This window comes from Garra rufa, chromosome 10 (assembly GCF_049309525.1).
Source record: "Garra rufa chromosome 10, GarRuf1.0, whole genome shotgun sequence".
Taxonomy (NCBI): Eukaryota; Metazoa; Chordata; class Actinopteri; order Cypriniformes; family Cyprinidae; genus Garra; species Garra rufa.
Window position 1 is genome coordinate 15,481,544 of NC_133370.1, and position 15,431 is coordinate 15,496,974.

Genomic DNA, 15,431 nt, shown 5'->3' on the forward strand with positions numbered 1-15,431 from the left:
ATAAATGCAGTGAAAAGGTCAAGGAGTGGAGGTAGCTTGTTTGCTTTTCAGGTGTCTACAATACATTTGTTTTTTTGCTTGAGACACACCCATGCTTGTCAATGCTAGTGATTCTAGAGTACTGTACTGAATTATCACCTTAAGACATAAAATCTTACATGATTGACAGTTTATGCTATTGATCGTTAATAAAATTATTATTAGCCTATTATTAACATATCACACATGCTTTGATGTTAGCTACTAATAGCGTCTAATTTGTGTGAGAATCATATTCAAATCAAAATCTAAAATCCCAAAACTTTCTTTACAATTTGTCTTTTGTCAGAGTTGATGTATAGTTGTGACAGTTAGCACAAAACACAGAAACCTTGTATGGTCTTGTTGAGCTCATAGAAATGTAAAATGTGTGTTTGTGGGTTTATATATGTAGTGACAGTTTATTTATAATTAAATAAATAGTTAATAAATCAAATTAAGAGAACATTCTTATGGTCATCTTTGATTAATTTCAGTTCAAGTTTATTATTTAAAGTCTAATTTGTACTTTTAGCATTTGCAACACCTTTGGACAAAAACACCCATTTCTCTTCTGTTTTTCTCTTTTCTTCAGCCAGGCTGAAGTAAGGCAGACATGAAGTCTCCGACTCCCCTTCAGACTGATCTGAAGGCGAATATGGATGCCAGACTACAGCGAAACTATAGTAGTCCAAATCTGGAAAACCGCTTTCTGGCTCAAGCTCAGCATTGTCTCATCATCAATACCCATTTCCATCCTGGGCCAAGCAGACCTCCATCTCTTCACCATGTCCAGCACTTCAGCCAACCAGCCTGTCCTCCACCATGGCTACCTCATCTCTTCTGTCATCCACAACGATGAGCTCACTCTCCTCTTCCTCCTCTCTGCTAAGTACCAAGAATACCCTCCTAATGGAGCCTTCACTTCATCCTCCAGTGTCATTCTCCCTAAAGTCCTCCTATTCCCATAACCCTTTACTCTCTTGCTCAAAAATGTCGAATCCCAGTACTGCCCCACCTGTCTGTTCCCATCGGTCACCTCCAATGGAGAATAAAGCGGGCTCAAATGAAACGAGAGAAGTTGAAGACATGCTTTTCTCACCTGAAGGGCTGCTGGGATCTACTGAGGAGCCTAGACAGGTATAAAGTGATTTCCTCTATTACTTTATAAAACTGTTTGTGAATTAATGTAGCATTTCTTTTTTACATTTATTTTCTGAATTATTTACCTACACTGATTTTTATTTGTGTGAATTCATTAAAGTAACAGAGTAATTGCCAATTAATTCAACTCCAGCATTAAACATAGGGCTGGGCGATAATTCGATAACGATAATTATCACGATATAGTTTTTTTTTTTTTTTCCGATAAAACGTTAATGACAGTTCGATAAGTGCTCGATAATGTCAGGCCCTGGTCATTTCCAGGCTGGACTACTGCAATGCTCTTTTAGCCGGTCTTCCAGCATGTACAATCAGGCCTCTACAAATGATTCAGAATGCAGCAGCACGGCTCGTCTTCAATGAGCCCAAGAAGGCCCATGTCACACCTCTCTTCATATCCCTGCACTGGCTACTGGTTACAGCACACATCAAATTCAAGACACTGATGCTGGCCTATAGGACAGCCACCGGCTCATCACCTGCCTACCTCCATTCACTACTACGCATCTACACTCCCTCCAGAAGTCTGAGATCCTCTAGTGAAAGATGCCTTATTGTACCACCACAGAGAGGCACGAAATCACTTTCCAAAACATTCTCCTTCAATGTCCCTGCCTGGTGGAATGATCTTCCCACCCCCATCCGAAACGCTGACTCCATTACTGTCTTCAAGCGACTGCTGAAAACCCATCTTTTTCGACACTATCTGACTCAATAAAAAAAAAAAAATCTTCTCCTCTCTTTCCTGATCTTCCCTTTCTAGCCCGTACTCATCTAACAACGCCTGACATATGGTATTTTTGAGCACTTCCTATGTCGATCTGCCTCCTTAGGATGAATCATTTGTTGTATTCCCAATTGTAAGTCGCTTTGGATAAAAGCGTCTGCTAAATGAATAAATGTAAATGTAAATGTAAATGTAATGTTTACGCACTATGCGTAACACTGCGCAGGCATTTTGCAGCCTGCACTTCCGGATGCCGCATGCAGTATTTAGTTTACAGAAATGGCTCTAGTGCAGTGGTTCTCAACAGGGGGGCGCGGAGAGATCGGAAGGGGGGCGCAAATTGTTTTCGAGAAAAAACAGACAAGGCATTATTTGGGTACTGGGTGTATTTTATTGCGTTTCACGTTTCATGTAGAACATTTATTCTAAACCGGTGGGCCTCCAGTGTGCCGCGAGATAGCTTAAAATTCATTTGAATATTATCCTAAAATTGTTTAATTTCATTATTAATGTTTTAAATTAAAATGATCAAAGCACGGTCTCTCTCGTGTTCTGTGATTGATTGCTTTGGACTCGACGCAGCAAGTTTCATCGTACTGTTAAATACAGACTGAACTGCAGCTCAAACTTTCAACTGCTGCACAAAACTTAATTTTAGAGACCTGCAAGGGACATTTTAGTCCCGCTCCCGCAAGTTTCTGTCCCGCAGAAATATCGTCCCTCTCCCGCAGAAATATGTTATTTCGTCCTGCTCCCGCCCGCGACATTCATGTTTTGTCCCACTTTCACCCGCAAAAGTAACCTATACCCCCTATAGCAGTGACTAACACAGTCATATCAAAGTAATGCACGGGGCAAAAATATAAATGTGAAAGCAGCCTCAGGGATTTAATTCTGGAGCCGGTCTACCACTGATGTCGCGCGTCCTGAGCCAGATTTTAAAATCAAAATACTTTAGTTTGGTATGTAATGGCAAATTGATTATAATTAGTTTCGTTTTATTTTTAATCAAGTTAATTTAGAAAAAAAGTTTGGAGCATATTTGTTCCTAAATATAATTTTTTTTTTATTATTGTATTATTATTATTTTTAACGAACAGCGTTAGACTGTCTGTTTGATCAGTTTGCCTACTCAAATCATCATGATTTGCCTAAAATCTATAGATATAAAATAGTTCAAGTATAAAACAATGTTAGTTTAAACGTTAAACCTATATAAATGTGCGGTATATCCAATAGTTTGTGCAGAGAGTGGAAGCTAAAGACGCAGGACATGGGCGCCAGTGCATTTTTTTTCAGTGGAATCAATTTAAAATGATCTGTCATTTTTGCTCACAAAGGTAAGAGTAATACATCATTCGGTACTGTAAAGGGTGTAGCGTACTTTTATTTGTGTGCACTTAACAAAACGTATAAAATTGTTTTACATTATTACTTAACGAAATAAAACAAATAGAAAACAAAAACTCTCTCATTATGTCATCCGTAAAGATAAATTTCTCTCTAAAGGCGCGTCCAAAAAGGATTTTTGTTACACTGACTCAGAATACACTAGTTTATTAATATATAATTTAAATAAGCTTTACTCTTTCCGGCCCGACACATTCAGTGTTATTTATTTATCTTTGTGGCAATTTTCAGCATATTGTGTGCTTGAGCGCGGATCTGTTCCAGCTGCATTTTGCGCGTCATCAGAACCATGTGATTACAAACAACCTATCAAAGGATTATAGAGCGAGCGCTCTAAAATCTTTGGTTTTTGCTGTTAAAGGTTGTATCAGCGATTTCTAGCCTAAAACATAAAGTGTCAATTTCAGCTGACCTTTCTTCACGATCCGCTCGCTGCCTGCCCCATAAATTGTCTGTAAAAAAAACGCGTCTCTCTGGTCAGCCTAGGGTCCGAGATATGCCAAAAAAAACAATCGGCACTACCAACCTTTCCACAGATAAACAAACAGTGTTCCAACCAATCAGCGTCAGGGGTTTGGTGTTGTGGACTTTCCTACTGGTGCAGGGATGTGAGGGAGGCGGAGCGAAAGTCCACAACACCAAACCCCTGACGCTGATTGGTTGGAACACTGTTTGTTTATCTGTGGAAAGGTTGGTAGTGCCGATTGTTTTTTTGGCATATCTCGGACCCTAGGCTGACCAGAGAGACGCGTTTTTTTCACAGACAATTTATGGGGCAGGCAGCGAGCGTATCGTGATGAAAGGTCAGCTGAATTTGACACTTTATGTTTCAGGCTAGAAATCGCTGATACAACCTTTAAAGGAACCGTATGTAGGATTGTGGCCAAAACTGGTACTGCAATCACATTCAAAATACTGTAGAATGGTGTTTCCCCTCCCGCTCCCCCCTGACTCGAGGTTGCCAGCTAAGCTGCAGGAGTAGGCTGCAATAAGGAGCTTCCAACAGCAAGTGACACACAGTAATTTGTTTTTCTTCTGTTAATTATGTTTATGCTTCACAAGAGATGTTTTGCGAAGTAATTATGTATCGCAAAAATTTACAGATGGCGATTAGCCAAATATTTCGCAAAGATGTACTGTAATACCACATTTCAGTCGGAACATAGGTTGTTTTCCAACCCTGCTAGTGGTGCGATATAAAGCTTTTTATGAACGCATTTAGCTCGGCCGACCGCGGAAAATCCACTGAGTACTGAAGCAAAGTTAGCCAAACATAGATGAATCTTACCTGTTCAGGAAAAAATTACCAACGAAAGCATCTGTCTTCAAATTCTTCTCCGTTTTCAGCCGTCTCCATCTTTCAAAGGCAAATCCTATACCAATCCTTGTTTTATTTCGGACTTTGTCACGACGTATTTCGGTTTCAAAACGAGGTCTTTTTCGTTTCGTAACGTTATACATGTTTAATCCGACACGTTAGTATAGCCGCAGCTGTAACAGAGCTGGCAACCCGTCTCACGAAACTCTACTGACTTCGTGATTGGTAGATAGCTGGAGGGTGGAGCCTCAGACCAAAACACAAAACGACAACAATAACATCAGTTGTGGGCTGCAACTCTCACTTTTAAATGACAATATCCTGGCCAGACCACTGTTGTCAGTGATATAAGTATTTGAAATGAACATGATTTCTTAATGTCTAGTGACATTTCAGGGCCATTTTATGATTAACTGACATAAATTTCTTACATATGGTTCCTTTAAGTAAACTGTCATATTAGCAGAAACCTTAAAAACTACAGCGACAGACACCAAAAGTTTCTCCTCCGTTATTGCAGTCTCCGGACTTTCTAAGCAACAGTGCGCTGCACTGCAACAGCTAAAGTCTGTCTACACTGGACGCGACAATGCGGCTATGGAAGGCCAAATGGTTCAAATACACGCGAATATAACCCGTCAAATACGTGTACTTTACGTGTATTTCACGCGTACTTCACATGTTACGTGTAAAGTACGCGTGAAATACACGTAAAGTACACGTATTTGACGTGTTAAATTTGCGTGTATTTGACCCACTTGGCTTTCCATAAGCGATCGTTGCAAATCATTAAAACTTTGTGTGAGCACGTCATAAATATAACGCGCCATGCCGCTCGTACGGTGTAGACACGGTGATAGTCTGCACTTTTCTGAACAAGTCTATATTTGAACATACCCTTTTGACTAAGGTCATTAAACAAAAAAATTCCATCACAACTGTAAGCCAAAAGGCCAGAGAAACTCTACAAATGCATCCTACAAGTAAAAGAACCAGGAAATCCCTAATATGGACAAAAGCATCGATATCGACGTAGTTGAATAAAAAGATAGAAATGCTTCGAATGATGAAACATAAAGAAAATAAACTCTCAACTGTGACAACATGGGGTTAAACGTGTTCTTCGAGCCAAATCTGGTATTTTCATAGTAATTAAGTATATTTGTAATCTATTGCTAATCGACAAAACTTTTTTACAGTTTAGAATATTTCTTTTCTGCCTTATTCTGTGAAAAGAAGCCACATCAGATCAGAACAGCAAGTTATTTCAAACATTTGACTTACGCTATGAAGTAAAAACCCATGTGACCCATGAATTTGTTTGCAGTGATAAACAGGGTCAGTTGTACTTCCTTTCTTGAAAATGTTGATTTTCTGAACAGCAGTCAGAGGACACAGTCACTTGTTGCATATTATTATTTGTACATTCATGATTTTTTATCTTTTTTCCTGATCAGTTGTAATGTTGCATTCTGCGCATTTTCATCTTAATTTACATGCATGAAGCCTTTTGCACTAATGATATAAAGAATATTTGCATTGATTAATTATATAAATTTGACAGCCACTTGATTATATGTTGAGTTATATTAAGTAAGTTGATTTTTTTAAGGATTGTACATCCTTTATGTATGACCGTCTGCAAGTTCACATGGGGAAAAGCAGATGTCCACTGAATGTGCTGTGATGGTGTTCTCCATTGTCAAAAATCCATTGTCCAGGATAGAGATTTACCTTCACTTTATCCCCTTCTTCTAGCAGCAGAGAGACTCCATTTGAAGAGCTGATAAAGCCGCTTGCTTGGTGTCCATGTGTAGAAAGGATATGCTGGTCATTTTTAAACAGGCCTGCGGTAACAGCTCTGTCTGAATTTCCAAAGGCCTTGGAGAAGACCCTGAAAGCATACACTCCCCTCACAGGTGCTGTAAAGATTCCTGTAACAGACAGTGGTTAATTAGAAACATTAAAATGAGAATGTTATAGAAAATCCCACAGATACATTCACACTATATGAGTTAATTCACCTGTGTTTGGATCATAGGCGTTTCCAGTATTGAGGAAGACGTATTTGTAAATCAGAGTGTGTAAACCATTATAAAAGGGTCCAACGCTTTGTGGTCCAAAAGAGGTCAACAGAGAGGCTGAGAAAGCTACTTTAGGAGCTAAAACACAAACATAAAAATTAGATTACAAATGATCTAATTATATTTACATTATCATTCAAAAGTTTGGGGTTGTCTCTTAGGTCTGCATTTATTTGATTAAAAATTAAATAAATTAAATGTATTCTTGTGATGGCAAAGCTACATTTTCAACAACCATTTCTCCAGTTCTGTCACATGATCCTTCAGAAATCATTCTAATAGTGATATATTCCTCAATTATTATTTTTATTTTTAATATTTTAGTGGATTTTGGATGACTAGACAGCATTTAAATGGAGTAGAAATATTTTGTCGCACTATAATGTCGTTACTGTCACATTTGATAAGTTTGATGCATCCATGCTGAATAAAAGTATCAACTTAAGCTCTGTACAAACAGGAGTACTGTAAGTTTAGAAAAAATATGAATCACAAAATTCAACATTACTAATAAATGAATCCTGACTTTATGAAAACGTTGTTGTAACAAAGTTGTAACAGCCTCCATTCTTAAAGTGACTTTACAAACTGTAAATAGTTACCTTGATTCTGCTTCATTAGTTCATCCATTTTGATCTTTGTGTCAACTGTTGTTTCATGCAAAATCTTCAGTTCTTTTGCTTGTTCTAAAATAATGATTAAATGTTTTGTGCATACATGGAGAAATATACAGATTGATCTTCTTAACCTTTGTCAAGTAGTGATAATATAGTATGCAATTTAACTTTATTAGAGCAGTTCATAAATATATTAAATATATTTTAAACTAGCACTGTCATACCTTCGTTCTGTGTTTTTAGTCGTTCCATTTCGCTCTCCATAGATTTCATCCTTGTTTCCATTATCGTTATTTTTCCTAGTTCTTCAAGGATATTTATGTTTGGTGAAAGTATTTCATCTGCTGGTATACCCCACACATTGAGCATTACAACTGTTATAAGAATCAACATTATTGCGCTGTCCGGTAGTAGTACTCTATTGAATAAACTCAATTCATGTTCTTTTATAGTCTTAAAGACAGATCAACAAATTGCGTAATTATTTAAACTGCCCAATAGACTTTGGACTACAGAAGCAATGCTTTTTTAGCTTGTGAAAAGAAGGATTTCAGACAGAGTATTGTGCATTTTTTTCCCCATTATTTAACCTATTTCTTCTTTTCTTTATTGTTATGCTATAGTTTCTGTTGGATAAAACTTTCACGCTATTTGTAATCAAACTCCAGAGCACAATCTAAGGACTAACATTGTTAAAAACTCGACTTGATACAAACCAAAAATGTGTATTTTTACAGTGTAAGAAGTTCTTATCAATATATAGTCTAATGACTCCATACTTTTACTATAAAGAACAATTAGCTTTAGCTTTAGCGATTTATCTTATAAATACAGTATATTTGCCTCATATGTGAAGTAAACATTCTTGTATCAGTCAAAGTATATTAAAAACACAAATGAAAAGGAATAGATTTCTGTTTTGTCTATGTGCAGTGTGGAAATCTTACAAACTGAAGGGAAATAATGTGCATTGTGCATCTTGTCTGATTACAGTCTTTATATGCTACGCAAAGATGCTTGTGAATAAACATTGTTTTTTTGTTTTGTTTTTTTGATCACATGGGGAAATGCAGATGTCCACATTGCAGCAATGGTAATCGTTCAAAAGTCAGAATAGAGATTTACACATACAGAGAAACTCCATTTGAAGAGCCGATAAAACCACTGTCATGAAATTTCATGCTGGCTGTTCTTAAACAGGCCTGCACAAACCCCTTTACCTTGACTTCCATATGTCTTTGGAAATTACATACACTCCCTTCATGGGTGCTGTAAAGATTCCTGTATCAGACATAAATGGCTCAACTTGCCCTTTAACTTCAAAGGATTACAAAAATGACGCACTCACAGTATATGCAGTGATTTACTGTACCTGTGTTTGCATAATATAGGTGTCTCTGGTATTCAGGAAGATGTGTTTGTAAATCAGAGTGTGTAAACTATTGTGGCTAAACTGTGGCTAAACTAAAGTTTAGTGTTAAAACTAAACACATATGTAAATTAAAATATGTAAACCTGATTACAAATGACTGGTAATTGGTCACATTTTTAAAGGTTTACCTTCTACGTTGACTGTTTAAAATTTAAATAATTTAAAAATGGCTATATTTTAGGATTATAAAGCAATATTCAATAAATCACAAAATTCAATGCTGATAAATTGATAAATATTTTTGTGATTATAATTTCAGCATCCCTTATTTTATAATAATGCTGTTTTAGATTAAGCCTAAATATTTGTGATTCTTGTATGCTTTTTTAATGAATGAAATTGTTTTTACAACACAGTTGCTTTTATGTTGTTTTATTAGTTCATCTGTTTTGATCTTTACATCATTTGTGACATAAATTGATCAAATACCACTCTCTTAGTCCTAAAGATCACAACTTATGTAATTATTTAAATGGTAAAATAGACTTTGGACTGCAAAAACTACGTTTTGAAGCAATATTTATTTTAGTCAGTCAATGTGTTGCAACAGTGTTTGTAAAGAACCTTTAAAGAATGTTATACTTAAAATTTGTTTAAACATTACTTTGCCCAATTCTTCTTTTTCAAATTGTTCTACTATACATTCTATTGGATCAAAATCTCTTTATTAATGCTGTGTGATAAGAGTAAAGATAAGTGACTCCAGAAAACAGCTAAAGAGCTTTGGATGATGGAATAATGTGACACTTAAAGCTAAATGTTTTGGTAAAATGTTATAACCTAATGTTATAGGTTAATGGGGGCTCCAATTAAAGCTCATCACAGTTTTTTCTGAGGTAAATCACATTATATGACTATTCACAAGATGTTTTACTCATGGTATAAATGTTTGGAAACAATATTTAACGTTTTCAAGTCTATACATTATTTGTAGCGCCCAACAATTTGGAGAGAAAAAAAGTTCAAATAGCTGTGGTGCAATTTTATAGTCATTTCCGAAAATTTTCACATTCAAATAATAAATACAGAATAATAAAAACTACACTATATGCATAAAAAATTGCATTCGAAAAGTAACAAAACAAATGTGGTCAAATATCTGGTAAAATGTTTATCGTAAAGTGACTTTTACAGAAAAGTATATTACTGTTAATAAATATAAATAACAGAACCCATCATATTGGCTATGTTCTTATAGCTAATATGATCCCCAATAACACAATGTGTGCAAATGTTCTTGCTATTTATGTTGCTATTTATGCCCAATTGTCAGCTCGAGTCGGGTTCGATTATTGCTCTGTCGGACGCGGGCCGGTGTCGGACAGAAAAATGCGGACCGATCAGCACTCTAAATGTCAGCAGTGATGGTGAGTCCTTTAAATTGGTATTTATTTAAAAAAAAAAAAAAAACAATAGCCAAAAATACATAGTAGGGTCAAAATTATTGATTTTTCTTTTATGCCAAAAATCATTAGAAAATTAAGTAAAGACCATGTTCCATTAAGATTTTTTATAAAATTCCTACTGTAAACATATCAAAATGTAAATTTTGATAAGTAATATGCATTGTTAAGAACTTAATTTGAAGAACTTTAAAGGTGATTTTCTCAGTATTTAGATTTTTTTGCACCCTCAGATTCCAGATTTTCAAATAGATGTATCTCGGCCAAATATTGTCCTATCCTAACAAACCATACATCAATATTTATTGAGCTTTCATATGTATGCATCTCAGTTTTGTAAAATTTAACGTTATGACTGGTTTTGTGGTCCAGGGTCACAAATGTGCTTTTCCGTTCTATGATGTGTTGGGATCACTGTATTCGCCTTCAAGCAGCATGTTTAACAATCATCTTTTTCTCTGTTAGTTACACCATAAAATGAACAGGAATAAATAGCCTTATCAGAAGACATGTTTAAAAAAATCAGAACAATAAAACAGATTATAAATAGCATAACAGTGGTAATATAACCCCAGAATGCCAACAACAGAACTTTTTTTAATCGTTTTAATTTTATTTTTTTCTGGATTCCATTTTATTGTTTTACTTTTTCTAGACTCTGTTTTAATGGTTAATTTAAAAAATACTTTATTAATGCAATATAACAAAACATTAATCTCATAATATTGACTTTATTCTAAAAATGGTACTAACTTACAATATTTACTAAATTACTTATACAAAAAACTTGGCACAGCAGCCCAAAACGCAAAAAGACAGAAAGTTAGTTAAAAAAAAACCCCTCACATTTGAATAGTTTAACACACAAAAAATGAAGTTCTATGACAGCAATATAACAAACGCACACAAGAAATTACCGAGCCCTACACATGGCAAGCAGACAATTTACCTATTTATGCCACAAATTAAGAATACGTTCCCTCATTTTAATTAAAAGGTCCCTCTCATAAAATGCTTTTATGGGTTACATTTGGCACACTGACACTGTCACGTGAACAAAAGGAAGGGTCTGGGTCCAGGTGCAGGGAAAGGGTTTTTTAATTAAACAATAAACAAACAAAACCAAAAGGCCAACACGGCACAAACTGAACATAAACTGAAACACAAAATGACAAAACCAGGAACAAGATCAAGAATATCAGGCACACAAAATAACATACGAGACAGAAGACAATGCAGCCATGAAAACGGAATGAAGAGTGAGTGTTCTTATACAGAGTCCAGATAGTGAGCAGCTGTGAGTGAATCAGTGCAAATGACAAGACAGACGTGAACAATCAGAGGAGTGCAGTGCAAACACAGCGACCTCAGGTGGCTGAGGGAAAACCCACAGCCCCGATCATGACAGACACACCTACATGTCAAATCTCTGGTAGAAATCTCGGAAGAAATCTACCACAATGCTTAAATTTAATATACAAACCAATATTTTTTTGTATACAGTATATGTTCTTGTCAATACTGAGAAGAATAAAATCATATATACAGACAGAAAAATAACAATAATGTGCACTGAACATTTTGTATGATTACAGACTTGATATACCAAGATGCTGGTGAGTAAACTTTTTGTAAGTTTTGATCACATGGGGAAAAGCAGATGTCCACTAAAGGTGCTGTGATGGTGTTCATTGTCAAAAATCCAATATCCAGGATAGAGATTTACACATACTTTATCTCCCTTTTCCAGCAACAGAGAAACTCCATTTGAAGAGCCGATAAAACCACCATCTTGCCGTGCATATGTTGAAATTTCATGCTGGCCGTTCTTAAACAGGCCTGCGACAACTGCTTTGTCTCGACTTCCATAGGCCTTTGAGAAAACCCTGAATACATACACTCCCTTCATGGGTGCTGTAAAAATTCCTGTATCAGAAAAATAAATAAAAATTACATAAATCAATAAATATTTAAAATGTTCACAGCATATGAAGTGATCAACTGTAACGTTACCTGTGTTTGCATCATAGGCGTCTCCAGTATTGAGGAAGATGTGTTTGTAAATCAGGGTGTGTGAACTACTGTGTGGTCCATTAGAGGAAGACAGGGAAACTGAGAAAGCCACTTTTGTAACTAAGACATAAAATATGCAAATTAGATGTCATCATAAATGATTTGATTACACTCGTTTTTAAAATTACCTTAAATAAAGAAAGTAAATAACTGGAATTTTTTTATAAACAACACTATCTTAGGGTTTCAAAGATTAAATAAAGATGAATATAAATCACAAAATTCAACATTTGTCCGTAACGTTTGGCGCTCTAGCGGTTAATAAATAGAACTGCATGCATCTTGCGGAAGAACATTGTAGCCGGAGCTACTTCTCACTGTTTATGTCAATGACGAACCACACAGGTACTAAGCTACTCCGCAGCGGTTCTTGCCAGAACTAGTCTAAAAATAGTCAGAATAAGCCAAAAACACGGTCTGGAAAATAGATTAAAATTTTTTTTTGAACACACAAAAATGGATGAGATCGGAAGCCAAATCCATAAATCAACGAGAAAAATAACAACGTTAGTTATTATGGGCTAAACTGCATTACAAACCAGTGTGCTCATAATCAAGATAATACAATAAAATAATATGAAAAGACACACCAATCTGAAATATCAAGCCGCGCCCACTCTTACAGGAAAAATAAGGTGGATATAATAATTAATAAGAAGCATTGTATTTTATGGTAATAAATATTTACCTTCATTTTGTTTTATTAGGTCATCAATTTTGATCTTTACATCAATTGTTGTACCACGCATGGTCTCCAGTTCCTGTGCTTGTGCTAAAATAATAATAATCCTTGATTAATTCATTTACCAAAAAAAAAAAAAAAAATTCTGATGTTTTGACAAAAAGAATCAGTTATATTACCTGAATTTTCTTTTATTAGTTCATCCATTTTGAGATTTGTTTCCTCCTGCTTCTTTGCTTGTGCTAAAATAATGAACAATCATTGACTTGTGCATTCGGACAATGATTTACTTTCGAACAATCCAGAGTGTTTCAGATTTTTAGTTGCTATTGCACTGGAAAGCATTTTTATGGTAGGACTTTTTAATCAATGTCTAGAAAGCCAACATAGCTTACTTTTAGATCAGGGGTTTTGTATACTTTATTAAGGTTTATATACATTATTTAAGTTCTTCATATAGGTATGTTCTTAAAAAAATACATTTGTAAACAGTGTTACCTGTGTTTTCTGTTCTCAGTTTCTCCATTTCCTTCTCCATAGATTCCATCCTTGTTTGCATGATCTTTATTTTCCCCAGTTCTTCAAGAATGTTTATGTTTGGTGAAAATAAATCATCTGCCGGTATAGCCCACACATTGAGCATTAAAACTGTTATAAGAATCAACATTATTTACTGTTCTGCCTGTTACTAGTGTAGTGCTGTATCAACTGAGTAACACACTCTTTGTTTTAAAGAGCAGAAATTGTGCAATTGTTTAAACAGACTAACAGACTCTGGACTGCCAAAACTACATTTTGAAGCAATAACCAGTCTAAGCCACATGGAACTGACAGCTGGTGCAACACTGTGATAATGTTGGATTATGTTTTCCCAAATAAATAGAAAAGGGTGACTTAAAAATCTGACAACATTTTATTTAATCATGTTAAAGAGAGATTAATTTAGTGGTGTCCTGATGTTTCTTTTACTTGCCTTTTTCTAGTAATATATGACTGTAACAAACAATTACATTGTTTCACATTGACAAAGTTTCAATATTGATGAAAGGTTAACAAAAATCAACAAACAATAACATAAAGCAGTGTGTGAAAATGGTACTACATTTGAAAGATTTTTGTAGGCTATATTAAAATTTATTGTATTTTTGTCACTTGATTTTTTTTTGTCTTGCCAAACATTCATTAATTTTTTCACAGCTTCAAGAAAGTTTTATTTTACTATTTTTGTGTCTATAAAACTCTGCATTTGAGTTAACATATTTACATGGGCAGAAATTTTACATAGCAAAAAGAAGGTGTCCATTGAAGGTGTTACGTCTCCCCTTATCTGTGTAGACACGACACTTCTCCATGAGCTGAAGATATATCTGGTCCCCTTGTTCAAGAATAAGACTAACCGAGTTGCATGTAGTGTCCTCAGTGTCTTGCTTAGGGGGGTTATCTGTTGCTGCAACCACAAAATTGCCGTTCTTTAGCAGTCTCACACCAGCTGATATGTCATGAGGATTGAAGACCACAAAGTTGAAGAAATAAACTCCTTTTACTGGTGCAGTGAAGATTCCTGTTGATAACAGTCGAGGATAAACAGTCAGAAAAAAGTTCCTGGAGTTACAAAACCTGACAATGCTTTACTACTTATTTATTTTATAACAAATAATGGTGCATTCTAAACTACAATCTACACAGTGGTAAATGTTTGCTGTTGGCATACAGCAGGTAACACTGAAAAGTCATAAAGTTTCTATATTATTTAATAAAATATAGATACAGTACAGAGGTAATTGTCTACAAAATTTAGTTCTTAAAATAGATGACAATTCATGTAATAAAATTGAATGTGTGATGGTACCTGTATTGTTGTTATAAGCATGTCCAATGTTAGTAATGGCATTTTTATACACAAGAGTGGTTGCTTGTGTATAAGGGCCAATAAATTGGAAGCCATTCTTCAAATCTGACAGTGAGGCTGAAAATGCTATTTTGGCCCTTTCCGAAAAAAGAGAGGTGAAAAACTCTTTTAAATATCTTTTCATTCCACTTGTAATGCTCTTTCTTGAACTTATGTCTTGGCCCTAAATGGCAAAATAAATTGAATTATTTATTATTTACCTGAAACCTCTGTCTTCTCTTCAAAGGTTTTCAGCTGCATAGTCAGTGCTGTGAAAGATGACAAAACATAAAAAATTAAGCATTCTACTCAATGAATCAAACTGCAGGCCTTTTAAAATTATTTTCTTAATTAACACATTGTACATTACCTTCATTCTTGCTTTTTAATTCCTTGACATCATCCCTAAGAGCATTTAACGTTTCCTCCATGGTTGCAATCTTTTTAAGTTCACTAATAATATCTAATGTATGTAACATAAAATCCTCTGCCTGTGTGTTTAACACAGACAACAATAAAATTATTATGTAGATTGTGTTCATTTTCTTGTAGCCTCACAAAAACCTAACAACATTTATCGCTCAGTCTGAGTTACTTTGGACTATGACCTTTAGG

The 15,431-nt window shown here is 35.2% G+C and overlaps 2 protein-coding genes across 3 annotated transcripts; both read right to left on the reverse strand.

Moving 5' to 3' along the window:
• Nucleotides 1–6,023: 6,023 nt before the first annotated feature.
• Nucleotides 6,024–8,038, reverse strand: LOC141344860 (cerebellin-2). The gene is made up of 4 exons (XM_073849757.1): nt 7,563–8,038; nt 7,324–7,407; nt 6,662–6,799; nt 6,024–6,571 (listed from the first exon to the last, which is right to left on the reverse strand). The coding sequence occupies exons 1-4, from the start codon at nt 7,729–7,731 to the stop codon at nt 6,285–6,287; spliced, it is 678 nt and encodes a 225-aa protein (XP_073705858.1). The 5' UTR covers nt 7,732–8,038; the 3' UTR covers nt 6,024–6,284.
• Nucleotides 8,039–11,247: 3,209 nt separating this feature from the next.
• LOC141344717 (complement C1q-like protein 4) lies at nt 11,248–15,431 on the reverse strand. 2 transcript variants are annotated; one of them, XM_073849610.1, is made up of 6 exons: nt 14,778–14,918; nt 13,427–14,489; nt 13,108–13,170; nt 12,935–13,018; nt 12,187–12,306; nt 11,248–12,099 (listed from the first exon to the last, which is right to left on the reverse strand). In XM_073849610.1, the coding sequence occupies exons 2-6, from the start codon at nt 13,593–13,595 to the stop codon at nt 11,816–11,818; spliced, it is 720 nt and encodes a 239-aa protein (XP_073705711.1). In that variant the 5' UTR covers nt 13,596–14,489; nt 14,778–14,918; the 3' UTR covers nt 11,248–11,815. The 2 variants fall into 2 exon arrangements, with proteins under 2 accessions (XP_073705711.1, XP_073705712.1); XM_073849611.1 differs by lacking the exons at nt 11,248–12,099; nt 12,187–12,306; nt 12,935–13,018; nt 13,108–13,170 and adding exons at nt 15,038–15,085; nt 15,187–15,431 and having other exon boundaries at nt 13,819–14,489.